This window comes from Diuraphis noxia, unplaced genomic scaffold (genome assembly GCF_037042655.1).
Source record: "Diuraphis noxia isolate RWA-SAM2 unplaced genomic scaffold, SU_Dnox_SAM2 contig0001, whole genome shotgun sequence".
Classification (NCBI taxonomy): Eukaryota; Metazoa; Arthropoda; class Insecta; order Hemiptera; family Aphididae; genus Diuraphis; species Diuraphis noxia.
In genome coordinates this window covers 35,225,555-35,247,739 of record NW_028301711.1, presented here as the reverse complement: position 1 = coordinate 35,247,739, position 22,185 = coordinate 35,225,555, and the positions used below count along the sequence as shown (strand labels likewise).

The following is a 22,185-nucleotide window of genomic DNA, read 5'->3' as shown; positions in this document are numbered from 1 at the left end:
TGAGGAGCATAATCTTATATTCTAACCATCTTACCGATAGCTTATATTGAAAATAGATTATTAAATAGTTATTAATTGCATTCTGAATTAAGTTTAGTTATGAAAGAAGAACTAATCGAGTTATTTTCCGATGAAAATCTAAGTATATGGTTTAATGAGATTACAAGTGAAAAATTTTGAATTTCTATAAAATCAGAATACCCAGAACTGACAAAAATAGCTGTATCAACACTTTACCATTTGCATCCACTATTGCTTGTGTGAAACAACGTTTTCAGATCTTACAGTAATAAAAAACAAAGATCAGACAAAATTAAATATAGTATCAGACTTAAGGAGTTGCAGTCTCTAATATCAAATCAATAATATCAAAAGTCAAGCTCAAGTATCCCATTAACACGTGAATAGCAAGTTAATTTGTACATTTAAAAAATTTTATTTATGGATTTTTTTATATTTAAATTTATTGTATATGAAATTGTAATTTAATAATTTATCATTGTAAGAATTTCGGATTAATACACCGTATTATTTTCATGTTAGATAGAAACAATGCTGCAGTTCGTATAAAAAATGCTCAAGACTAGATACATTATAAAACCGGGATTAGAAAAAAAGTATATTCATAAGTTAAGTTTTGCCAAATTAACTCCAGCTATTGAAAAATTATAATAGCAACATATTTCATTACCTATGTCCTATACGGTTTAATAAAAGATATTAAAGTACTCAAAATTTTTTTGAAATATTATGTGATCCAAATAAATTTGTTTTAAATATTTACATAAACACACACAATCGTTGTAAAATACTAAAATTAATATATATATATATATGAATAGTTTTTGTTCAAAATCCAAAATATTTTTTTTAGGAAATTCTATTTATATTGTGATTGATTGGAATCATTATAGTGCATCAGTTGTATAATCCCAGTAAACATAGCACGTATAATATACGTGTATAATAAGGATAACTTTGGTGTATGTATATACGTAGAAATAATTCGTATAATAACGGTATAATATACGTTGAAATACGTATATTTTACGTTGACGAAACGTATATACATATTCGTACATTTTTCGTGATAAAATTACGTTTATTCTACGTTGATCGTACGGTTATTATTGGTTGGTTGAACTTACGTTGAAATGTAGGCAACTATTAACGTATATTTTACGTTGACGAAACGTATATACATATTCGTACATTTTTCGTGATAAAATTACGTTTATTCTACGTTGATCGTACGGTTATTATTGGTTGGTTGAACTTACGTTGAAATGTAGGAAACTATTAACGTATATTTTACGTTGACGAAACGTATATACATATTCGTACATTTTTCGTGATAAAATTACGTTTATTCTACGTTGATCGTACGGTTATTATTGGTTGGTTGAACTTACGTTGAAATGTAGGAAACTATTAACGTATATTTTACGTTGACGAAACGTATATACATATTCGTACATTTTTCGTGATAAAATTACGTTTATTCTACGTTGATCGTACGGTTATTATTGGTTGGTTGAACTTACGTTGAAATGTAGGAAACTATTAACGTATATTTTACGTTGACGAAACGTATATACATATTCGTACATTTTTCGTGATAAAATTACGTTTATTCTACGTTGATCGTACGGTTATTATTGGTTGGTTGAACTTACGTTGAAACGTAGGCAACTATTAACGTATATTTTACGTTGACGATACGTATATACATACATTTTTTTTGTGTAAAATATTTGTTGGTAATTTTGTTGTCAAAATATTGACTGTTAAGTAAACCTAAATCTTCTCTCTAATTATGTTAAGATAGCTGCCATTGGGACATTGGGTCGAACTTACGTTGATGGTTAGCATTGATAAATGTAATTTCGTTGTAAGTAAAGTCGAGGCTAGATAAAGGGGGGGGGGCTATAGCCCCGGGCCTCAGGTTGAAAGGGGCCACAATGTGTCGACTCATTTTTTATATTTAAACAAAAATGGCATCATCAAATAAATAAAACCTTATTACGAATTTCAAATTTATATCATATGAAAAAAGACTTAAATACTTTATTCCCGGAACACAATTATAATGGTCTTTGCTAAATAAATATATATATATATATATATATGAATCAATAAGATTGACATAATGACATCAATATCAATACTTTCTAAAGAGTGTGACTTTACAATAAATATTTCATTACATGTTATAATACACTTATAAGACAATGTGAGGAGTCAAAATCCAGAAAACAATTTTTTAAACATTGTTTATATTAAAAAGATATACCTATAATTTTTTTTTTATTGCGTATATGGCGACAAATTGTATATTCAAATTAGAAAACTATGTATTTTTTCTATATTATTATCTATAAAACGTATTTTATAATCTTTGGATAACAAATATAATAAGTTGCCGCCATCCCCCACCCGGGCATGGCAGATACCTACGGGTGCCCAATCGAAAATTCTGCCAAACCCAACACACACGTGTTCCTCCCCCTACCGATAACCCAACAAACAACCCACAAACAAAACCACTACAGCTAATGGCCATAGTTGTCGAAGCTTAAAATAATGAAAAAAAAAAAAAAAATATAATAAGTACTGTTTTATTAATTAATTGTGATTTTTTACTACAATATACAAATATACTATACGTAAGTTAATTAGTTTAATAAATATATATTTAAAAAATTACTAAATCTGAATAAAAATATGAAATTGTTTTGGGCGAAAGGTCCTCACCAAAATTATTAGTCCCGTTACTTATACAGTTATACATTTACTATACATTACTAAATCACTTGAATCTTGATGTATATGGTACCATGGTAGTTTCAACTACCATGCATTATACGTATTTATCGGGTCTATTAACTATGGCTGATATATAAGATAATATATTCTCGTTAACCATTCGAATTGTTATAATTTATTTAACCTTTATTAATAGTTTAAAATTGAATATTCACCCTTCACAGGCTTCACATAAGCTTAGAATTCTAGAATCATACGTAAGATTATTTACAAAACAATTAAAATTTGCTAACAGTTACAGAGGGCAAATATACCAGGATTACCTACCAGCTAATTCTATCTATAATTATATATTTATATACTCTGTTTCAAAAGAGAATAATATACCACTTTCGCGCATCTGACGGTCACCGATCAAAACTGTCCGATGAGCATACACCGATTTCAAATAACTTTATAGTTTATTTGTAAACAACGGTTAGCGCGAGAGTATAAACACGTATATTGTACTAATTGGAACCGGCTGTATATGCTGACGGTGGTAGCGCGAACGTCGCGAACCGTGCGGGGTTCTTGGTGGAGGATGCGCGCCGCCGACGTAACCAGTCGCGAAAACGGTATATCATATGATATATTATTATTTATATTTTTCTATATAGAAAAAAGATTAATATATTCTTTATTTCTTGCTGAAAGTTGAAACGGAGTATAGATTTGTATTTTTTAAGAGGATGTCAGCGCACTATTAGTTTTCTTTCTCTGGCCCACGCGCAACATATAGACAAAACGCATTTACGAAAAATCACTTTTTCTTTGCGTTTAAGTAATCTTAGTTATCTTAGTAATCTTAGATTAGAGTCACCTATTACAAAAAAGATAGTTAATAATACTTTTGAGGGAATGACATATCGATTTGTCTAAATATTGTCTCAAATCAATTTAAACATCATTTAAATTTACAACATTTATTTATTTATTTTGAAAGTGGAATACTAAGTCAAATAATAATAAAATATAAAATCAATATGTCATTCCTTCAAAAATATTATTCTCTATATCTTTTTTATAATAGGTGACTTTACTCTAAGACTACTTAAACGCATAGAAAAAATGATTTTGCGTAAGCGCGTTATGTCTATGTTGCGCATGGGCCAGAGAGAGAAAACGAATAGTGCGCTGACATCCTCTTAAGTTTAAAATAAATTAACAACAAATTTGTTTAACCGAGTGACGGAATCGTCAATTAATTGAGTAGTATTAATTGTATTATAATTGAGTAATTACTGCCGTGGTGTATAAACTGTTCAAAGCCACAACCAACCTATAGCTAAATATATAATAGCCAAAACACGGATGCCTGAAACGACTGGGTAATTCCATTAATAATCAATATAATTTTTAAACGCGCTTACGTGATAGAAACTTTGTTATCTGTGAATCGGCGTTCCCACCACCGCCGATCGCTATACCAAGTACCGACTAAACCGTAATTATAGCCATTGGCCGTTTACACATCTTACATGCACCCGACACGGAGAAACACACCGACATTTCCATTTTCCATTGCGATTTGTACACATCTGTCATCTTCACGTCTATGCATCCACTGTTCACAGTTTTACGTCTACAGACTACATTTATAGTGACTATTGTTTACGTATCCAGTCAACGAAAATACCGACTCAAATAAGGTAAAAACTTTTATAAACTGTAATATTATAGGTACCTAGTTACAGTGCATTATAGTTTTACATAGTATTGCGTACACGCGAATTGCGATGTCGCTAACATAATATTTTTTTCAAATAATAAACCGTAGATACATATCCACAATAATCATTGATATTCAACATTTAGCCAATATGGCAATATGTATTTGTTATCTAAATGGCTTATTTTACGATTTTAATTGCACATATAATCTTTTAGTGTATAGTGTATACCTCGGTGTATACCTAATATATATTTCGGCGTTATTTTATTGTTTATACATTTTCGGAATAATTACTATTAAAATAATATATTAGGTACCTATATTTGTATAGTTTCGATTAATATCGAAATTAATGAATAGTATGTGTCCAGGTAATCATACCAGCGAAGTCGTAGGTACAAAAGGATTTATCAAATATGATTTTAGATTAATAATCAGTAAAATAATTTATGAAAATTATGAAAAAAAATATTAATATAGGTAATAATATAAATTTATTGTACCTATAATACCAGCTATTTATTGTGCTTTTAATTAATAATGTTTAAATGTTTATTATTGTAATGATAGCCATAGGTGCAAATAGACAAATTATTTTGGGGGGACTAAAGTTCCTCCTTAAATATTTTCTAAAAATTATATAATATGCTCAGTACTAATTACCGACTTTTGAACAGGGTGACTAAGTCCCTCCAAGCCCCCACCTATTTGCGCCAATGATGATAGCTAGGTTTAAGTCCACACTCCACAGTACTACTCATGGTTAGGTGCATAGGCGTGCGCAGCCCTTTTTTTCAGGGTATGGAGAAAGTTGCCACTGGCACCCCCTGAAAGTTATTTTAAGCATGTAAAATTCTGGTGAAAAAATATACACAAATATTGAAATGTCTGACTATATTTAATTAAATATGTAATTTTTGAAATTGAATGACTAAATAAAAATTAATAAAACTTAAAATGGTTTGAGCAATACATAGAACCATATTTTATAACTTGTATAAATAAACAAAAACATAGTCACATAAATAATAAACAAAAAAATAAATTAAACAAAAATTATATTATTGATCATAACACCATTGGGTAGAGTTTTTGAAATGATCAATGATGTCTTTGGGGGTTTACTTTCATAGCAGTTAAAAAAATTAAGTTATTTAATCTTCCTTGAAGCATAGGAGGCACTTCATAGTTTGGATTTCACTAAAGTTAATTTAGAAAATGATTGCTCACGTCACTTGTGACTGATATCACTTCAAACTTATTTAGTATGCTACTAAATTATTCAAAAATACTATGTTTATCAAAATATTTTAACCATAGACACCAAATGTGAAGCATTTTAGCGACCAAGTTGACTTAAATTTGTTTTGTTATAGTTTCATGTTTTAAAACCAAATATTGTTAGTATTGATTTTTATTTATCTTTGGTACGTCTGGAAACAAGGCTCTGTGTTTAGGGTATGCAGCTGCATACCTGTCATTCCCCCTAGGTTAGGGGGAATAACATAGTAACCTATGGTCAGGTTAGGTCTTTGTTTAAGTAAATATAAATGGTTAAAATATTTCAAACGTTTACCTAATATTATGTATATTAAAAATTATATAATACACTTTTTTAATAAACACTTAGTAGGTAGGTACAGTAATTAAATTTTTGTTAGGGAAAAAACAACTGGAGATTTTAATTAAATTAAACTATGCAATTTGATAATGTACATGCATAAATGTAGTAATTGATATGACATATGAACCAATTGGTTATACATTAGTGTCGCTTAAATTAAAAACTTATTTACCTAGTATTTGTTTATTTAATTATGCTGTATACCTAAATTGTTATAAGAGAATTTTTTATCAATAATTAGTTAAGTACCCTAAAGAAATTAAAACAAATTAGGTATTCATAGATATTTTAGGATAATTAAAATATTTAAACTATTTGCCTATACAGAAAAAAATATATTACCAATACCTACCTTTTTTATTTTTACATCAATATTAATGATGAGAGAAAACATCATTGTATTTTCAAACACCATAAAACAAATAAAAAAGCACCATTATCTTGGCATTCAATAGTATTTAATTTAATTTTTTGTAAATTCTAGACTAACCTTGGGTAAATGCTAAAAACATGCCAAAACATGCGTATAAACCCAGTTATAGTTTGACCAAGAGTTCTAAAAGGCGGCGAGAAAAACAAAGTGTACATGTTCCAGTCTCATTGTCTAGTGTTGATACTTTAGTGGTTCAAAATTCACCTAAAACTGTGTTTCTCAGTAGTTTGAGCTCTACTGAAGGTAATAACAATGTTGAAAATCAATCTTTCACTGAATTTAATAACAATGTTGAAAATCAATCTTTCACTGAATTAAACGTTTTTGCTCATGGCTCCAATAATTCTACATTTCAATCAAAATTGGCATCTTTTATTATTTCATCAAGACTTTCAAGAAGTAAAACTTCTGTTTTATTAAAATTACTTAAATCTGTTAAGGATATTGCATCCTTACAAGATCTTCCTTCAGATTATAGAACACTTCTTTATACTCCTTTATCTGGTAAAGTGAATATTGATCAAATAGCAGGAGGAGAGTACATTCATTTTGGAATTTGTAAAGGATTAAAATATTTGCATAGTGTGAATTATTATATGCGTCAACAATCAGTACTTGAATTATGGTTCAATATAGACGGTTTACCAATTGATAAAAGAGGTCAATCATTCTGGCCAATATTGTGTGGTGTTTGTATACAACAATGTGTTAAGCCTTTTATTATTGGAGCTTATTTTGGTACTAAAAAACCAAGTAATGTTTTTGAGTATCTTAATCTTTTCATTGAAGAACTTAATGATCTATTACGGAATGGTATTACAATTGGACATACAACAGTATCTATTACTCTAAAAGGAATAATTGCTGATGCCCCGGCTCGAGCATTTGTAAAACAAATTAAGGGTCATACTGGTTATTATGCATGTGAAAAATGTGAAGTAGAAGGCATTCATTTAAACAATAGTGTATGTTTTCCTGATTGGACTGCACCATTGCGCACTGACAATTCATTTATTCAACATTCAAACGAAGAACATCACATAGGAGAGTCTCCATTACAAAACATACCAAACTTTGGACCAGTGTCATGTACTCCATTAGATTATATGCACTTGTGTTGCCTCGGTATTATGAAGAAAATAATAAATTGTCTTGTTAAGGGTTCACGAAGTTTGGGTTCCTGTGGTTCTGTTCGCTTATCTAGAGATCAAATATTCTCTATTAATAGTCGAATGAAAGTTGTTGCCAAATGGCTATCCTCTGATTTTGCTCGGGTTCCTGTTGATCTTAATAATTTTAACACATTCAAAGCAACTGAACTCCGACAAATTCTTTTTTATACAGGACCTTTTATTTTTAAAAATATTTTGAGTACACCTGTCTACAACAATTTTTTGTTTTTAAACATAGCTATGCGAATTTTAGCATGTCCTAATACAGTTCATGATCAAAATGATTTTGCAAGTGATCTACTGAAACATTTTTTAAAAACATTTTGTATTATTTATGGAAGAGGTAATGCATCGTATAATGTACATTCAGTTATTCATTTAGCAAATGATGCTAAGAAATATGGAGTTGTTGATCAATTCTCATCATTTCCGTATGAAAATTACCTCCAACATTTGAAAAAGATAGTGAAACCTGGACGATTTCCATTAGTTCAGCTATATAATCGTATCAGTGAAGAATGGCACTGCAAGAGTTCTGACGTTAATTCATCTTTAATTAATTATCCGGCTTTAGACGGTCACCATTATTTTGGACCACTTCCAAATAATTTGCCTAGTGGATCAGTCATTCAATATTCTATTTTAATGACTAAAAAATTTACCTTAAGAGTTTCCAATTCAAAACGTCGAAGTAAAAAAAAAGATGACTGTGTAGTTGTGAATGATGGAAAAGTTTGTATTGTTAAAAACATATTGTCTATAAATGGTCAAGTATTTCTAGTTTGTTTACGATTTGAATATGTAATCCCTATTTATGAAATTCCATGTCCTTCAACTGCTGTTGGGATGATGGAGTGCAGTAATATCTTAAGTGAACTAGAATTGTATGATCTCAATAGTATTCAGTTTAAAGCTTGTTATTTTCCCAAATCAGAAGATTTAAATATTACATCTAGTTACTATGTGTGTTCATTTCTTCATATTGCTGATTAAAAAGGTTGACATATTTTTAAACAAATGTTAAAATTTAGAAATTAATATAATTTATTTTATTGGTTTTAGAATGAATCCTCAAATATATGCTGTTGTTTTAGCCTCGGAGAACAACATAATTTGTATTCCAATAACATGGTTGAAATGTGATAATGAGAACAACACCCCATTTATAGGTAACAATTATACATTTTACTGGCCACTAGTTGAAGCAGTAAAAGAAGCTAATAATTATGCTATCGTAGACAGAAATTGGACAAAAAGAAGTGGCAAACTATTGAACATAGCTGGTAAAATAGTTATTAATCTATTTTAAATTCAGATTCTTATTAATTAATTAATTTGTATAATTTACAGATTCTTGTATTGAAGGCAAATATTTGGCTACAATAGAAAATTTAAAAAAAAATAAGTTTGTCATAGTTGAGTTTATTGATGAGCAATCGGTCGAACTAGTACCTTGCAGCTGGATCAATGCAGATCAATCTGAAAAACAATTTAAATGTCATTGGCCCATGCATGGTAATGTATCAAAATTGTCTGCATCACAAAAGCAACCTTCCAGTTTGTGGAAAATACATTTCTGTGTTCCTAAAAAGTTTTTCCGTATGTTATAGAAATATATAGACTATTGAATATATTTTATTATAATGTGTAATATGTTTATTGTAGAATCATATTCAGAAGGGAAAAAAAAATTGACTTCATTTTGTGATACCAGCACCACAGAACTAGAAGATATAACACAACAGCCAAGAAAAAGATTTAAAAAAAAACACTTTGATGATTCTTTGATTGTTATAGATGAAAGTAATTTAACAAAGAACTTAAAACAAAAAGGACGTATTTTGAGTGGGTTAATTTTCAACATTACATTTTACTTTTAATTTACTCATATTTGTATTAATTAATTTTTTTGTGATGAATTGTAGTGCAAACCCGGTCTAGCTCAGAAGACAGTAATACAAGTCAATCCTTATTTTCAAATAAAATGTTACAATTAAATGTTGCTCCGGTGCCTAAAAGTAATTTTTATTGTCATATAATATATTGTATATTTTATATGGAAATAATTTGTGCTAATGTGCATTACCTGTTACATATTGCCGAGTTATTTTAAGTTAGTCTTGATAATGTACTAATTTTACTAATGTTAATTATGATTTTTAAATTGAATTCACTCATTCTTTGATGTAGGAATGGTAAAACAATATAAGTAATCTAGTATTATATTACTAGATGTCTTTTTATCACAAATTAATAGTGTATAAATAATATCATTACATTATATTGTGTTTAGGTATGTTTAATATGAATGAAAACCACTTTATTACTTCTACTGGTATGATGTCAGAAAATAAAATCCAGTTAACCCAGATCGATTTTGACACAGATGAAATATGTAAGTTGAATTAATAATTATTGAGCTGATAAATTACTGTAATACTGTCTTAAATGATTTAATTTGTAATATTATTTTTAAAGCTAACACAAAACTCAATTATAACGACTCAATTATAAGTAATGCAGATGGTGGTGCTAATAAAGTTGGTGGTATCGAAAATTCACAAATTATTACTATATCAGATGTAATGAACAGTATTCAGCACTTAGGCCATGTTCTTATGAATGGTAATTATTTCATTATACATTTTCATATCCACAAAAATGTAATATAAAAATATTTAAAACTTACCTGACATCATATTTTTAATTAAGTTTCTAGAAATATGTCAAATATACAGAAAGGGATAGATATTATTAAAGTTGATGTCAATAAAAATCAAGAAACACTTATGGAAATAGTAGATAAAATAAGAATTCATCAATCAACAACCACAAGTTCAAATTCATATGATTTGTCACTACTCAAAGTACCCGTCGCAGATTTGGAAGAATTGAACAAGCTCGAGGAGGATGCAGAACAAAAAAAAATATTAGTTGAGTCATTATTTATTTAAGAAAATGTCAGTGAACTATAAGTGTCTACTTTTTTGTATAGGGGTATATGTTACGTAGACATGGAAAATCATTCGATGCTAAACGTACTACGTACCTTATGATGAAGTTAACTGTAGACAATAGAATAGCAGAAAAAATCAATATGGAGGGAAGAAGAGGAGATAAATTGGCTTTTGGTCGTCTAGAAATTTCTAAAATTTTAATTGGTAGGTAAATGAAAAAAAAAATCAAATTCTAGTTTACATTCAATATTAAATATACCATTTATTTTATTATTAATATATTTTTAGTAAAATTGAAAAACATTGCTATAATGTTATATACTCTATTCCCTGTAAGTTTTCCCATTTTTCTTTGTGCACGCAGAGTATGGAGGAAACGTTGTGATGATAGTTCAATATAGGTAGCCAACAACTTGATAAAATTGTTATAATATTATTGATGTTCAAAATGAGTGCTATTTATTTTAAAACTAATATGATTAACAAATGATTTTATTTTGTTTTTACAGAAGCCGTTAAAGATATGTTTCCCGATGAGTCCATATTATCAATAAAAAGTTATATCAGTGATTGGCTGAAACAAGCCCCTAAAAGAAAATGATATATATATATATATCTATTTATTTAATATTATAATAAATTAAATATTGTAACAGTATAAATGTCTATCTCATTTAATTTTTAGCTAGTTAATATTGCACTATAAATTAAAAAAAAATTGCTTATAAATATTAAATATGAAATGTTTATTGTTTCTTAAAATCAACAAAACACCCAGTATTGTTAGAAATCTATAGGCAGATTATGCACAAATAAATTGATCAATTAACATTAGTTATAAGATTGTATCTCTTTGAAGAGTCCAAATAAATATTTAAAATATTCTGTTGACAGGTTTTTAAATGAACTAAATAATATTAATTTAACATAGGTACTAAGTTAGTATGCAAAATATAAATCCTCCTTTAAATCTAATATACAAAGCTTACACATAAAATATTTATTCAATATAGGTACTGCATGTATACAAATAATATTAATCGTAAATTTATACAAAAAATATCCATTCTTTTCTTAAAAAATATTTGATCTTTACACAAAAAAATATCCACTGCATACTCAAATATATACTAATCTTACACAAAAAATATCTATCGTGTACTCGAAATATATACTACATTTATACGAAAAATATTCATTCTATTCTTCAAAAATATATGATATTTACACAAAAAATATCCACTGCATACTCTAAATATATACTAACCTTACGCGAAAAATATCTATTGTGTACTCGAAATATATACTACATTTATACGAAAAATATTCATTCTATTCTTCAAAAATATACGAACTTTATACAAAAAATATCCTCTGCATACTCTAAATATATACTAACCTTACACAAAAAATATCTATTTTGTACGCGAAATTTATACGAAAAATATCCATTCTATTCTTCAAAAATATACAAACTTTACACAAAAAATATCCACCGCATACTCTAATTATATACTAACCTTACACGAAAAATATCTATTGTGTACTCGAAATATCTACTAAATCTATACGAAAAATATCTATTGTATATGCTTAATGTATATTAAACTTACACGCAAAATATCCCAAAAAACGACTTAATACTTACGCATAATATACATCGATTATACATGCACAATAAACGGATACTAAACGTAGAATATTCGTTAAATAGTTATCTTTTGACACAAAATTATCCCATAATTATACCATTTATGAACTAAAAATCTAGGAGTATTATACGTTGATTCATAAATTATAAACGTATATTTAACGGATAATATACGTAAAAATGTTTACTGGGATATCGTTGTCAACTTCGGTTATAGCCACTGCCAACTAATCATCTTTTCGATGTGAATCGTCTTATAGGACGTAATAAGATGTAACAATGTAATATTATTGTACCTAATATTTATTGCCTATAGTCTTTTAGGTATTATTATTATTATTATTGTTGGATATGGACGTTACGTTCGAACATTAACTTTTCGTGCTTACCACTTGAGAATCTAAGTTGACATAAAAAAATAAGTTAGGTACCTATGTAAAACTTTCTGATTTCTAATTTCTTATAGTATTATATATTTATATCTGAAGAAACAACATTTGTATCAGCACATTGTCAAATATCCATAAATCTTATAACATTCAGCCGATATGTTTTATCTGATGGCATCTGTAGCTAGTTGAAAGATTTTGGTGCTGTTTTAATCCTTCTGGACATGATGAAATGTCATTATCCGAGTGCATATAAAACATACTTACTCTATAGAGATAAAAAAAAACAATAACGACAAATTAATCTTGCAATAGTTATGACGGAGCTGTTATGATAAGTTGTCGAGTTTCCGGTATTCAAAAACTCATAAGAGATGATATAAAAATTGAAAAATGTATACATTCTATTCAGTTTATGCCTACCAAATAAATTCAATTTTAAAAGTCAAGCTATTGCACAAAATCGTGACATACGACTTTTTTTTCCAACTTGACTGATGTATCATCTATTTTTTTTTTTAATTCTCCATAAACAATTTCCGTTTTGGGTAAATTTGCTACCCATAGTATTACGATCAGCGATGATCGAATATTATAGATGGAACTTCAAAGGTTAATACTGTGTTCGAAAATCATTAGTTATTACTTATTAATATAATGCATGATGGAAGCAATCGAAAAAACACATTTAATCAAAATATTGAGATTAATCAGGCGTGTGATATACCTACGTAGAATATTAATTATTAAAAAATGATAGAAAATTTATATTTTAGATTGTTCAAGCCACGCGTAGGTATACGAGTATATAAGTATATTATACAACCAGCTACAAAAACGGAAAATTGACTTTATTGAGGTAAAAAATGCAGTTCTCGATTTAAAGAAAATATTCCAAAAAAAAAGAACATTTTGATCACTTTCAAAATTAAATACCAATTGAAATATACCGAGTGAACGGTAGGAATGTTTATGCCCATACTAGTTTTATTGTGATACTCTTTTTTTGTACCTATTCGTTTAAATTTCAAATTTTTACGAAATTCGTTTAAATCACGAATATACACTAATGTCTAATGATGTAAATTATAATTTAAGTAATAATATTATGTGTAATGTGTATTATAAAGGTTGTCATATAAAATAATCATTGAAGTATAAATTATTATACTTATACTTACTACTTAGTATAGTTAGTGCCTATATTAAAAAAGGTTATTCTTATAAAGAAAAATATAGTTATTATACAGCCACCTACATTAGAGAAAGCGATTTACACAACCACTGAATCACATAATAAATATTGAATTACATTGTAATCAGTGTATTCAGTAACAATTTCTGTAGGTATTTATATTTGTCATTTTTGACAAAGAGTGATATATTGTTATGGATTTTTTTACTCCTTCTTCGTTAGTTAAATGTTATCGTCGATCGAGAATTGAGACTGCGACCAGTCGCAACGGATTCTAGAAGGACATTTTGATTAGTTCTGGTTATTTTTTTGTTATTCTTCGCACTTTCACTTAACCACAGTTAATGTACTACTAGTGGTTCATTCTAAATACATTTAGTGTGATACAAATAATCGTAACGTCAAGACTTGCAACAACATTTTGTTTACTTTGAATTGTTTATATTGACATTGGTTTTGCAACTATAAATATTAAGTACATTTTAATTTTACACGTTACCATAAGTTTTTCTAAATAATCAAATATTTACTGAAAATGGCTACAAGTATGCTAGTAAATCCGTGGTCTATGAACCCGACCAATTTCCGATACGACCAAAGGCACTATAAAAAAGATTCAAGGTTTGTGATGGACTTGTACACTTTGACTTATGATTCGCACGAAAGTCTCGATTGTCATGGCGTTGTAAACAATGATGTAAGTTAAACATTTTAATATCATGTAATTCATAAGTACATAATACACAAAAAAAATAAAGTTAATACCAAATATCAACAATATCATTAGGATATTGCTATTTAGGTTTACAAAACCATCACAGCATCATTTAATATATACAAATTATAAGTATAATGTACGATGTACATTATACATATGTTACACACTAACACTGTAGTAGGTATAGATAGTAGATACATATACACAAGTGACAAGTGGCACATATTATTTGTATGTGGGCCACGCGCTTACATTTTACTCGTAATGTAAAAACTATAATAAGAATAACTATCATAACTAAAATTTTAACTAAATCGTACAAAAAATTACCAGAAAGTTAAAAGTTTATTGTGTTTAAAATTCAACTATATCATACAAATAATAACTTTAATTATCACCTATTTAATTTTAATTTTAAATACTTCGAGTTCTGACATTCAGTTGATTTTTTTTTTTAATCTGCGTGGAAACTAAATAGCTATAGCCTACATCGCAAAATGGCCAGTGGTCAATGATGTTCAATTCCTGTTTTTAATTACTTTATATAGTAAAATACCTTTCTAATTTATGTTAATTATAATTTATTAATTTTAACACGACTTATGTTTTTTTTCGCTTGTGATTTTTATCTAGGTACTATTTACTGTTGTATTGAACGAAAAAAACATCTATCATATTTTAAAATTTGATATAGAATTTATGTTTTAAAAAAACTTATTTTGTTAAAATTAAAAATACTCTGGTAAAAAATATAAAGTATATTATGTATATCAAGTTTTCGGTTTTTTTTCAGAGTAAGTAGATATCTAATTTAGGTTCCTATAGACCTTTTGTAGTTACTAATAATTATAATAAATAATAACTACCTGTCTACCTATATAATAGTTAGTATAAGTAGTTACCTATATACTTATATTAGATAGTATCTAAAATTAATAACTAGACATTACACAATGTATAAATAATTGGTAAAAAAAATAATATTTCCTTAATAAATGACTCAAATAAAAAAGTGTTAAAGTGGTAGGTAACATATTTAATTGATATCTATAATTATTTATAATGTTTATTATACAATTAAGAAACCGTATGATATATATATATATATTTCTTTATGGACTTTATGTACCATAAAAGTGTTATAATGTCTTAATGGCAAAAAAAAATTGGTTTTCCTATATTTTGGAATGATTAAATAATGTGAATCAAGGAGCCCGCTGTATAAATTCCCAGTAGCATTATCTGCATACAATTCTGTTTTATTTATTGGCGTTTATAATAAATATTAAATACTATAATTAAAACTCAGTTATAATTAATAATTACTATACAAATAGGGAAAGTAATTTAATGATAGACTGTAACAGCAGGCAGTGGTAACTATAAGTAGGAATAGTATCTACATAACATATTACATATTATATTATAGCTTATACAATAAGAACATATTAATTACCTAATTGGAAAGTCAGTTATCTCATTATTTGGTTTGAAACTTAAAACGCGTATTAATTTTAGTATAATTTATTATTCTTACAGTAGATTCAGCCATTCAGGGTGATTTAACAAACATGCCCACCGTCATTTTTTTATTGAATAATGATTTTGCTTCTTGTGGGTTCTATGATTGAATAGGAGGCCATCCTTCCTCATACTAAATCATGACATGTATATTATATTCCTCATATTATACCTATTTGCTTATACTTTTACTTTTACTCTACTTGGATCTTCACAAGACACTCCTTAGTTGTTCAACAAATTTGAAAATAAGGGGTTTAAAAAAATTCCAAAGATCAAATTTTGAATAAATGAATTATTAAAAAAGGGAGATGAGTATGCTTGGTAAATCACCACGTAGGTATAAAGTATAATAAATATACGGGCAAAATTGAAAAGATTAAATTTTGTAATAATTTGTCAACTTTTTAGTTTTAGTTAAGTACTTATACCTGTATATACTGTTTTAAAAACAATAAAACAATACATTTTTATAAAGTAGATAACCTGCATCCACTTAAATTTAGTTACAGTCCTCAGCTGATTTTCTTGAATTTATTGTGGCCCGTGCAGGCTACCAATATTAATGAACAAAAACGTAATATAATAATAAAAGAAATATAATATTAATGCCATATCACACTATCTTAAATTTTTAATATTAATTTTTGTTTAAATTTGTATGTGTGGCCTTCATAGTCAAGCTTTTCAATATATTTGGCACACTTAATACTTCGAGATTAACATGCCTGCATTAAACAAAATCTTGACTCTATTAATCTACTTTTACACAATTATAATTTAACTAGGTACCAGTAAAAAAATAATTATTCTATTGTCATCTCTATTATATTTGTTATACATTTGATTGGCCTAGTTTAACCTTGACTAATATATATTTCCAAAATGTAAAAAATTAATTACCCAGATATTACATTATTGTCTAGGTAATCCTTAACAAAGGATTCGTAAGTAATGAAAAGTAACGATAATTATTTTCAAGGTATCTATTAGGGAAATAATTTTGCAAGTGCTGCAAACTATGTTCTCGCAATTTGAAATTGCATTTTATTGTAATTTACATACATCTATAGAAAAAAAACAAGGAAATTTATATTCAGATGAATATTTCTGTAATTTTACAAAAGAACACCATTGTATTTATGCTTCAATATTTGCAGTTAGTGTACCTATAACTATTTAACAGAACTAACTCTCATAAATAGTACATACTGAACCCATAAAATTCATTAAAATCTCGAAAATTGAAAAATTATTTCAAGTTAAAAATTCATAAACATTTTCTATACATATCTAATATTTTATATTTTTAAACAAAATTCCTAGTTTTCATACATTTAACATTTGAATCATAAATCATATATATAACATCTCTTGGCTTGGAGCAAATAATGCTTCAATTTCAAACTTTGAGGGTGGTTTCCGATGGAAAAGTGAATATCCTTGGTGCATCATAGAGGTCAAAAGTAAACATTTTCCAACAGTTTAAAAATAAAATCGAGAGAAACAACAACAAAAAAGTAACAGAAAAACGGGAATTTTTACGCAAAACCAGTTTTCGACCAAATCGATTTTTTATATGGTTGTAATACAAAAATTTAACACTGTAAATACTTGAAATTTTCACCAAATGTTTATGTTAGTGTTATCTATATATTGTTTAATTTTCAAAATATTTTGACTTTTTTTGAGTTATTTATGGACCACTGAAATTTTCGATTTTTATGAGCATTTTTTTTTGAAGCGTCAGTAAAAAAATTTGGATGACCATAAAAACATGAAAAGTGAATACAAAGTTCCTTATGAGTTGTTCTTATTGTAGCTAAAAAAAAAAAAAAAAAAATCGTTACTCACAATTTTATTTTATACGCGTATTTTTACGAAATCTGTCGAAAACGCGAAAATTTGCAAGTAATTTTGAAGTTGAAAAATCCTAAAATTTTTTATGTTTATAACTAAGGATTAAAAATACAACACTAAGTTTTCCTTCAAGTAGCTATAGAGAAAACTCGAAGCATCACTTTAGGAAAAGTTTTAAGTGCGTTTGAATTTTAAATTTTTACGAAATAGCGTAACGATAACGATTTATCTTCAAACGATTTTAAACATTTGTTATTATTCAAAAAGTATAAGTCGTAGATACTTGAAAATTTGACCAGTTATTAAGATTGGCATTTTCTTTACATGATTTAATTTTCAATATATTTTGACTTTTTTTGAGTTATTTATGAACCACTGAAATTTTCAATTTCAAAAAAAGTTTCAAATAGTTCGGCTACTGGCCTCGGGGCCCATTGTTATGATTTAAAGGGGGCCTGGGGGTTCTTTGCACCCCTAGTGGCCCTAGCACCCCCGGTTGATGCGGCACTGTGCATACAAGCACAGTGGCCTTTTAAATAGTCCCGCCCCTGCCTATATAACTTAGTAAATATGATTATAATTTATAATTATAATTATAATTTCTCAATAAAATATTATAGTATTACATACAAGTCTGGACTGCTAGGTTAAGGTTTCAGCCCACTCGCAATTATTGTGAGCAACTGGCCATTTACTTTCATTTAACGGTCTAATATACATTGTTGTTTCTACCATCATATTTAATAATAATTTGGATTTAAGAACTTTTTCTTAGTTGATTAAAAAGAAAATGCAAAATATATCAATAACATCAAATTTTGGACTCCTGTACTAAATATTTTTCGGATCCTAAAAATTAATTCAGTATGAAATATGATTTAAAATATCAAAATTTCAAAACTTCAAAAATTACATATTTATTTCAATGAGCCCCTTAAATATCCGGGACACTGTAATTCAAGTTCAACAGCCCATCTTGTACACACCCTCCTTGTAGGGCATTGGGTTATAAAGCAGTAATAATAATAAGTAGCAATATGACAAATTAAATTTTAAAATTATATATTTATGTTTACGATAATAATTTAGATAAAGAATTAGATGATATTTTAAAAATATACATAATTTCTTGTAACTTTAAATCATTCGATGTTATTTTTTCCGCAGATGTTAAAAAGAAAGCCTTAAGGGATTATTAGATAATAAAATATGGTGATAAATTCAATAGAATTTTTTTTTTAAATAAAAACATACGTTTTTTACTATAGTCTGCAACACATATCGAAATAAAAATATTAAGTTTTTTAATTTATGTGGTGTAAAATATTTATTTATTTACATTTTACATATTTTAATATTTTTTGTATAAATATGTAGTTTAAATCTTTGTGTAAGGTATATGAGTGTAGACATTTTTACATTACTAATACTTACAACCAAATAAATGAGATATAAATGTCAAATACCGCCATAATAGTACCGTAAATTATTTAGTATTTTTGTACTTTACCTATATATAGGTAGGCCATAGACATATTAATCAGTTAATATGCCTATATGATATAGTCTAAATTATTCATACAGACTTGGCTACCAGGGGCGTAATCAAGAGGTGTTGAGGGGGATAGATTCTCCCAAAAAACTTTTATTTTACTGCTAACATTTTATGTTTAGCGCCTTAGTGGTGTAGGTTACTGTATGAGGCTTAAAAATTTTCCTAAAAACATATAATCCCCACCTCCCCATACTAAATTCCTAACTACGCCACTGCTGGCCACATATTATATGGGTATTGGGTGCATTTAGGGTTTAAAACTTTAAATAAGCGTACGTGATACGTATATTTCCCTGGAAATTATTAACATAAATATAACAAATTAATGTATTTATTAATTAAATGTAGCCTTTAGATACCAATTACCAATATATGTTTTGTAGTTCTTTCGTTCTTTATATTTTTAACATTTCTACGTAGACATAGGTGTTTGTTTATTTATTGACATATTGATATTACTATATTTATCATGGCCAATAAATAACCATATCTCAATTATATACTTTGAATAATACAATAATATTATTACAATGGCACACAAAATAATTGTTTATAATTTATATTTTATTATTAATATTCAATCATTGTATTATTCTGTATATTATAATCCGCAAGCATAAGCTGCATTGTGCTATTACATAACCAAAACTATTGTTTACTCGATAATGTTCCACGAAACTGCATTCGACCATTTCGACCTTCCTCAACAACCGTCAATATTATATTTGTAACTTATTATATTGTAAAAGGTGAACATTTGCGAAAAGTGGGAATGAAATTTATTTTAAAACACCAAATACCTTGAAGGTCTCAAATTATTCATATAATAATAAAAATCAGTAGTATTGTTAGTAGTTAAATATATATTAGATTAGGTACATTCTCAAGCTTTAGGTACTTAATAAAGTCAGATCACAAAGCACCAGTGTCGTAATTTTGTGGTGGGAGGGTCAAGGTGTACGCTTGCACCCTTTACTTTTAAAATATTCCCAATTTGACTATGTAATTAAATTTAAATTGTATTTCTAAACTAACAGTTGTAATAAATAAATAACTACCAAGCGCGTACTATCAATTAATAATTGAGTAGTTGTGTAAAAGGCACTAGATATTAATGATGATACAAGATTAAACGATTTTATTGCCATTCATACAATATCTAATATCTAATTTCAAACGTTGTAAAAAAATAATTTGACTTTCTAGTAAACTTTGTTTTTTTTTTGTCAAATGTATAGGAAAACTGGGAATTGTATACAAACATTTCAAATCTTAGAAGTATGCATAGAAAATGTCTATGAACTTATAACTTGAAATAATTTGCTAATTTTCGAGAATTTTGATGAATTTTATCAACAATTTAATTTCAGACACTCATAAAAATTATCGTGGATTTGCGCTTAACTTTTTTTTTAATTTTCACTAACAACAATATATGAGGAACGTTTGTATTACATTTTCAAGATTTTTGACCTAATAATAACTTTCAATCGACAATAATTTATTATAAATAACTAATAAAACTCGAAATTCTCTTAAACCTATAAGTAAAGACCAGGATTCGCATAAAATGCATGTTGCTATTTTAAACATCCTGTACATGTAGTGAATAAGTATTCATAAAGTCATAAACCTTTACTTTACCGATTAAATATCAAAATTGTATACAACATATTTTTGGATATTTAGACATACATACATGTTCTGCATATTTTTGCAAATTTATCAGAAATGTTTTTTGGGTTATTTTTAAAAATACTGGGAAATTTGTGACATTGATGCCTCATCTGTCAACTATACAAAAATCCAATTTGCTACCATATAAACCATTTTATCGTTCAAAATTTAAAATCGAAGCATTATTATTTATTACTGATCCAATACACTTCGCTCTGAACCAACAATTAATTGTTTATAACTATATAAAAATAAATATATACTAAATAAATAAGTAATTAATAAAGTATTTAATGAAATGTGATTTATTATTTTTATTTTAGTTATTTCAAATTTGAAATTTTAACCATAGAATAGGCAATGAGTTGATAAATTAAAATTATATAATAGTATAGGTATATTATTATGTAGGTACTCGATATGACAATGTACATATTGTACTTTATTAAAAATAAAACTATATCGATAACACATTATAATATAATATTTATATGACTTATTGCCGTTTGTAAGTCGTAATATTTTATTGCAATTTTCTTATAGAAATATCAATATTATAATATTATTTTGAAACACTATATAAAGGTCACATAGCCGCCCTCACGAGTTGTGGGTGTAACCGAAAACTCACGTCCGCCGCAATTCAGCACGCAATTATTAAGACACGGACGTGCATATATATATAATATATATATGTATACACACTCGAGTGTTATTAAAACACCCCAAAAATCGATATCCTCCATTACGTCGTGAATGCATGTGTGCAAGTACACGACTACCCGGTTATATGTTATTGGCGCGACTGCAAAACAACATTATTATTATATGATAATAACACAATATTCGTGTGCTCGCGATTTCTGACAAATAGAAAACGCAACTAAGAAGTATCAAAATATAATATCGTACTCAAATACGTTAAAAATATTACTCTTCCGTAATAAATAATA

At 27.5% G+C, this 22,185-nt stretch overlaps 1 protein-coding gene across 6 annotated transcripts; it reads left to right on the top strand.

Annotated features, from left to right (window-relative positions):
* Positions 1-3,824: 3,824 nt before the first annotated feature.
* Positions 3,825-11,323, top strand: LOC149060605 (uncharacterized). 6 transcript variants are annotated; one of them, XM_089216408.1, is made up of 11 exons: positions 3,826-4,457; positions 6,589-6,780; positions 8,772-8,992; positions 9,060-9,308; positions 9,375-9,554; positions 9,635-9,727; positions 10,003-10,104; positions 10,188-10,334; positions 10,422-10,642; positions 10,705-10,870; positions 11,176-11,323. In XM_089216408.1, exons 3-11 carry the CDS (start codon positions 8,773-8,775, stop codon positions 11,265-11,267), a joined length of 1,470 nt encoding a protein of 489 aa, XP_089072534.1. In that variant the 5' UTR covers positions 3,826-4,457; positions 6,589-6,780; position 8,772; the 3' UTR covers positions 11,268-11,323. The 6 variants fall into 6 exon arrangements, with proteins under 6 accessions (XP_089072535.1, XP_089072534.1, XP_089072537.1 ...); XM_089216409.1 differs by lacking the exon at positions 6,589-6,780 and having other exon boundaries at positions 3,825-4,457; XM_089216411.1 differs by lacking the exon at positions 3,826-4,457 and having other exon boundaries at positions 6,427-6,780; positions 9,060-9,224.
* Positions 11,324-22,185: the final 10,862 nt, after the last annotated feature.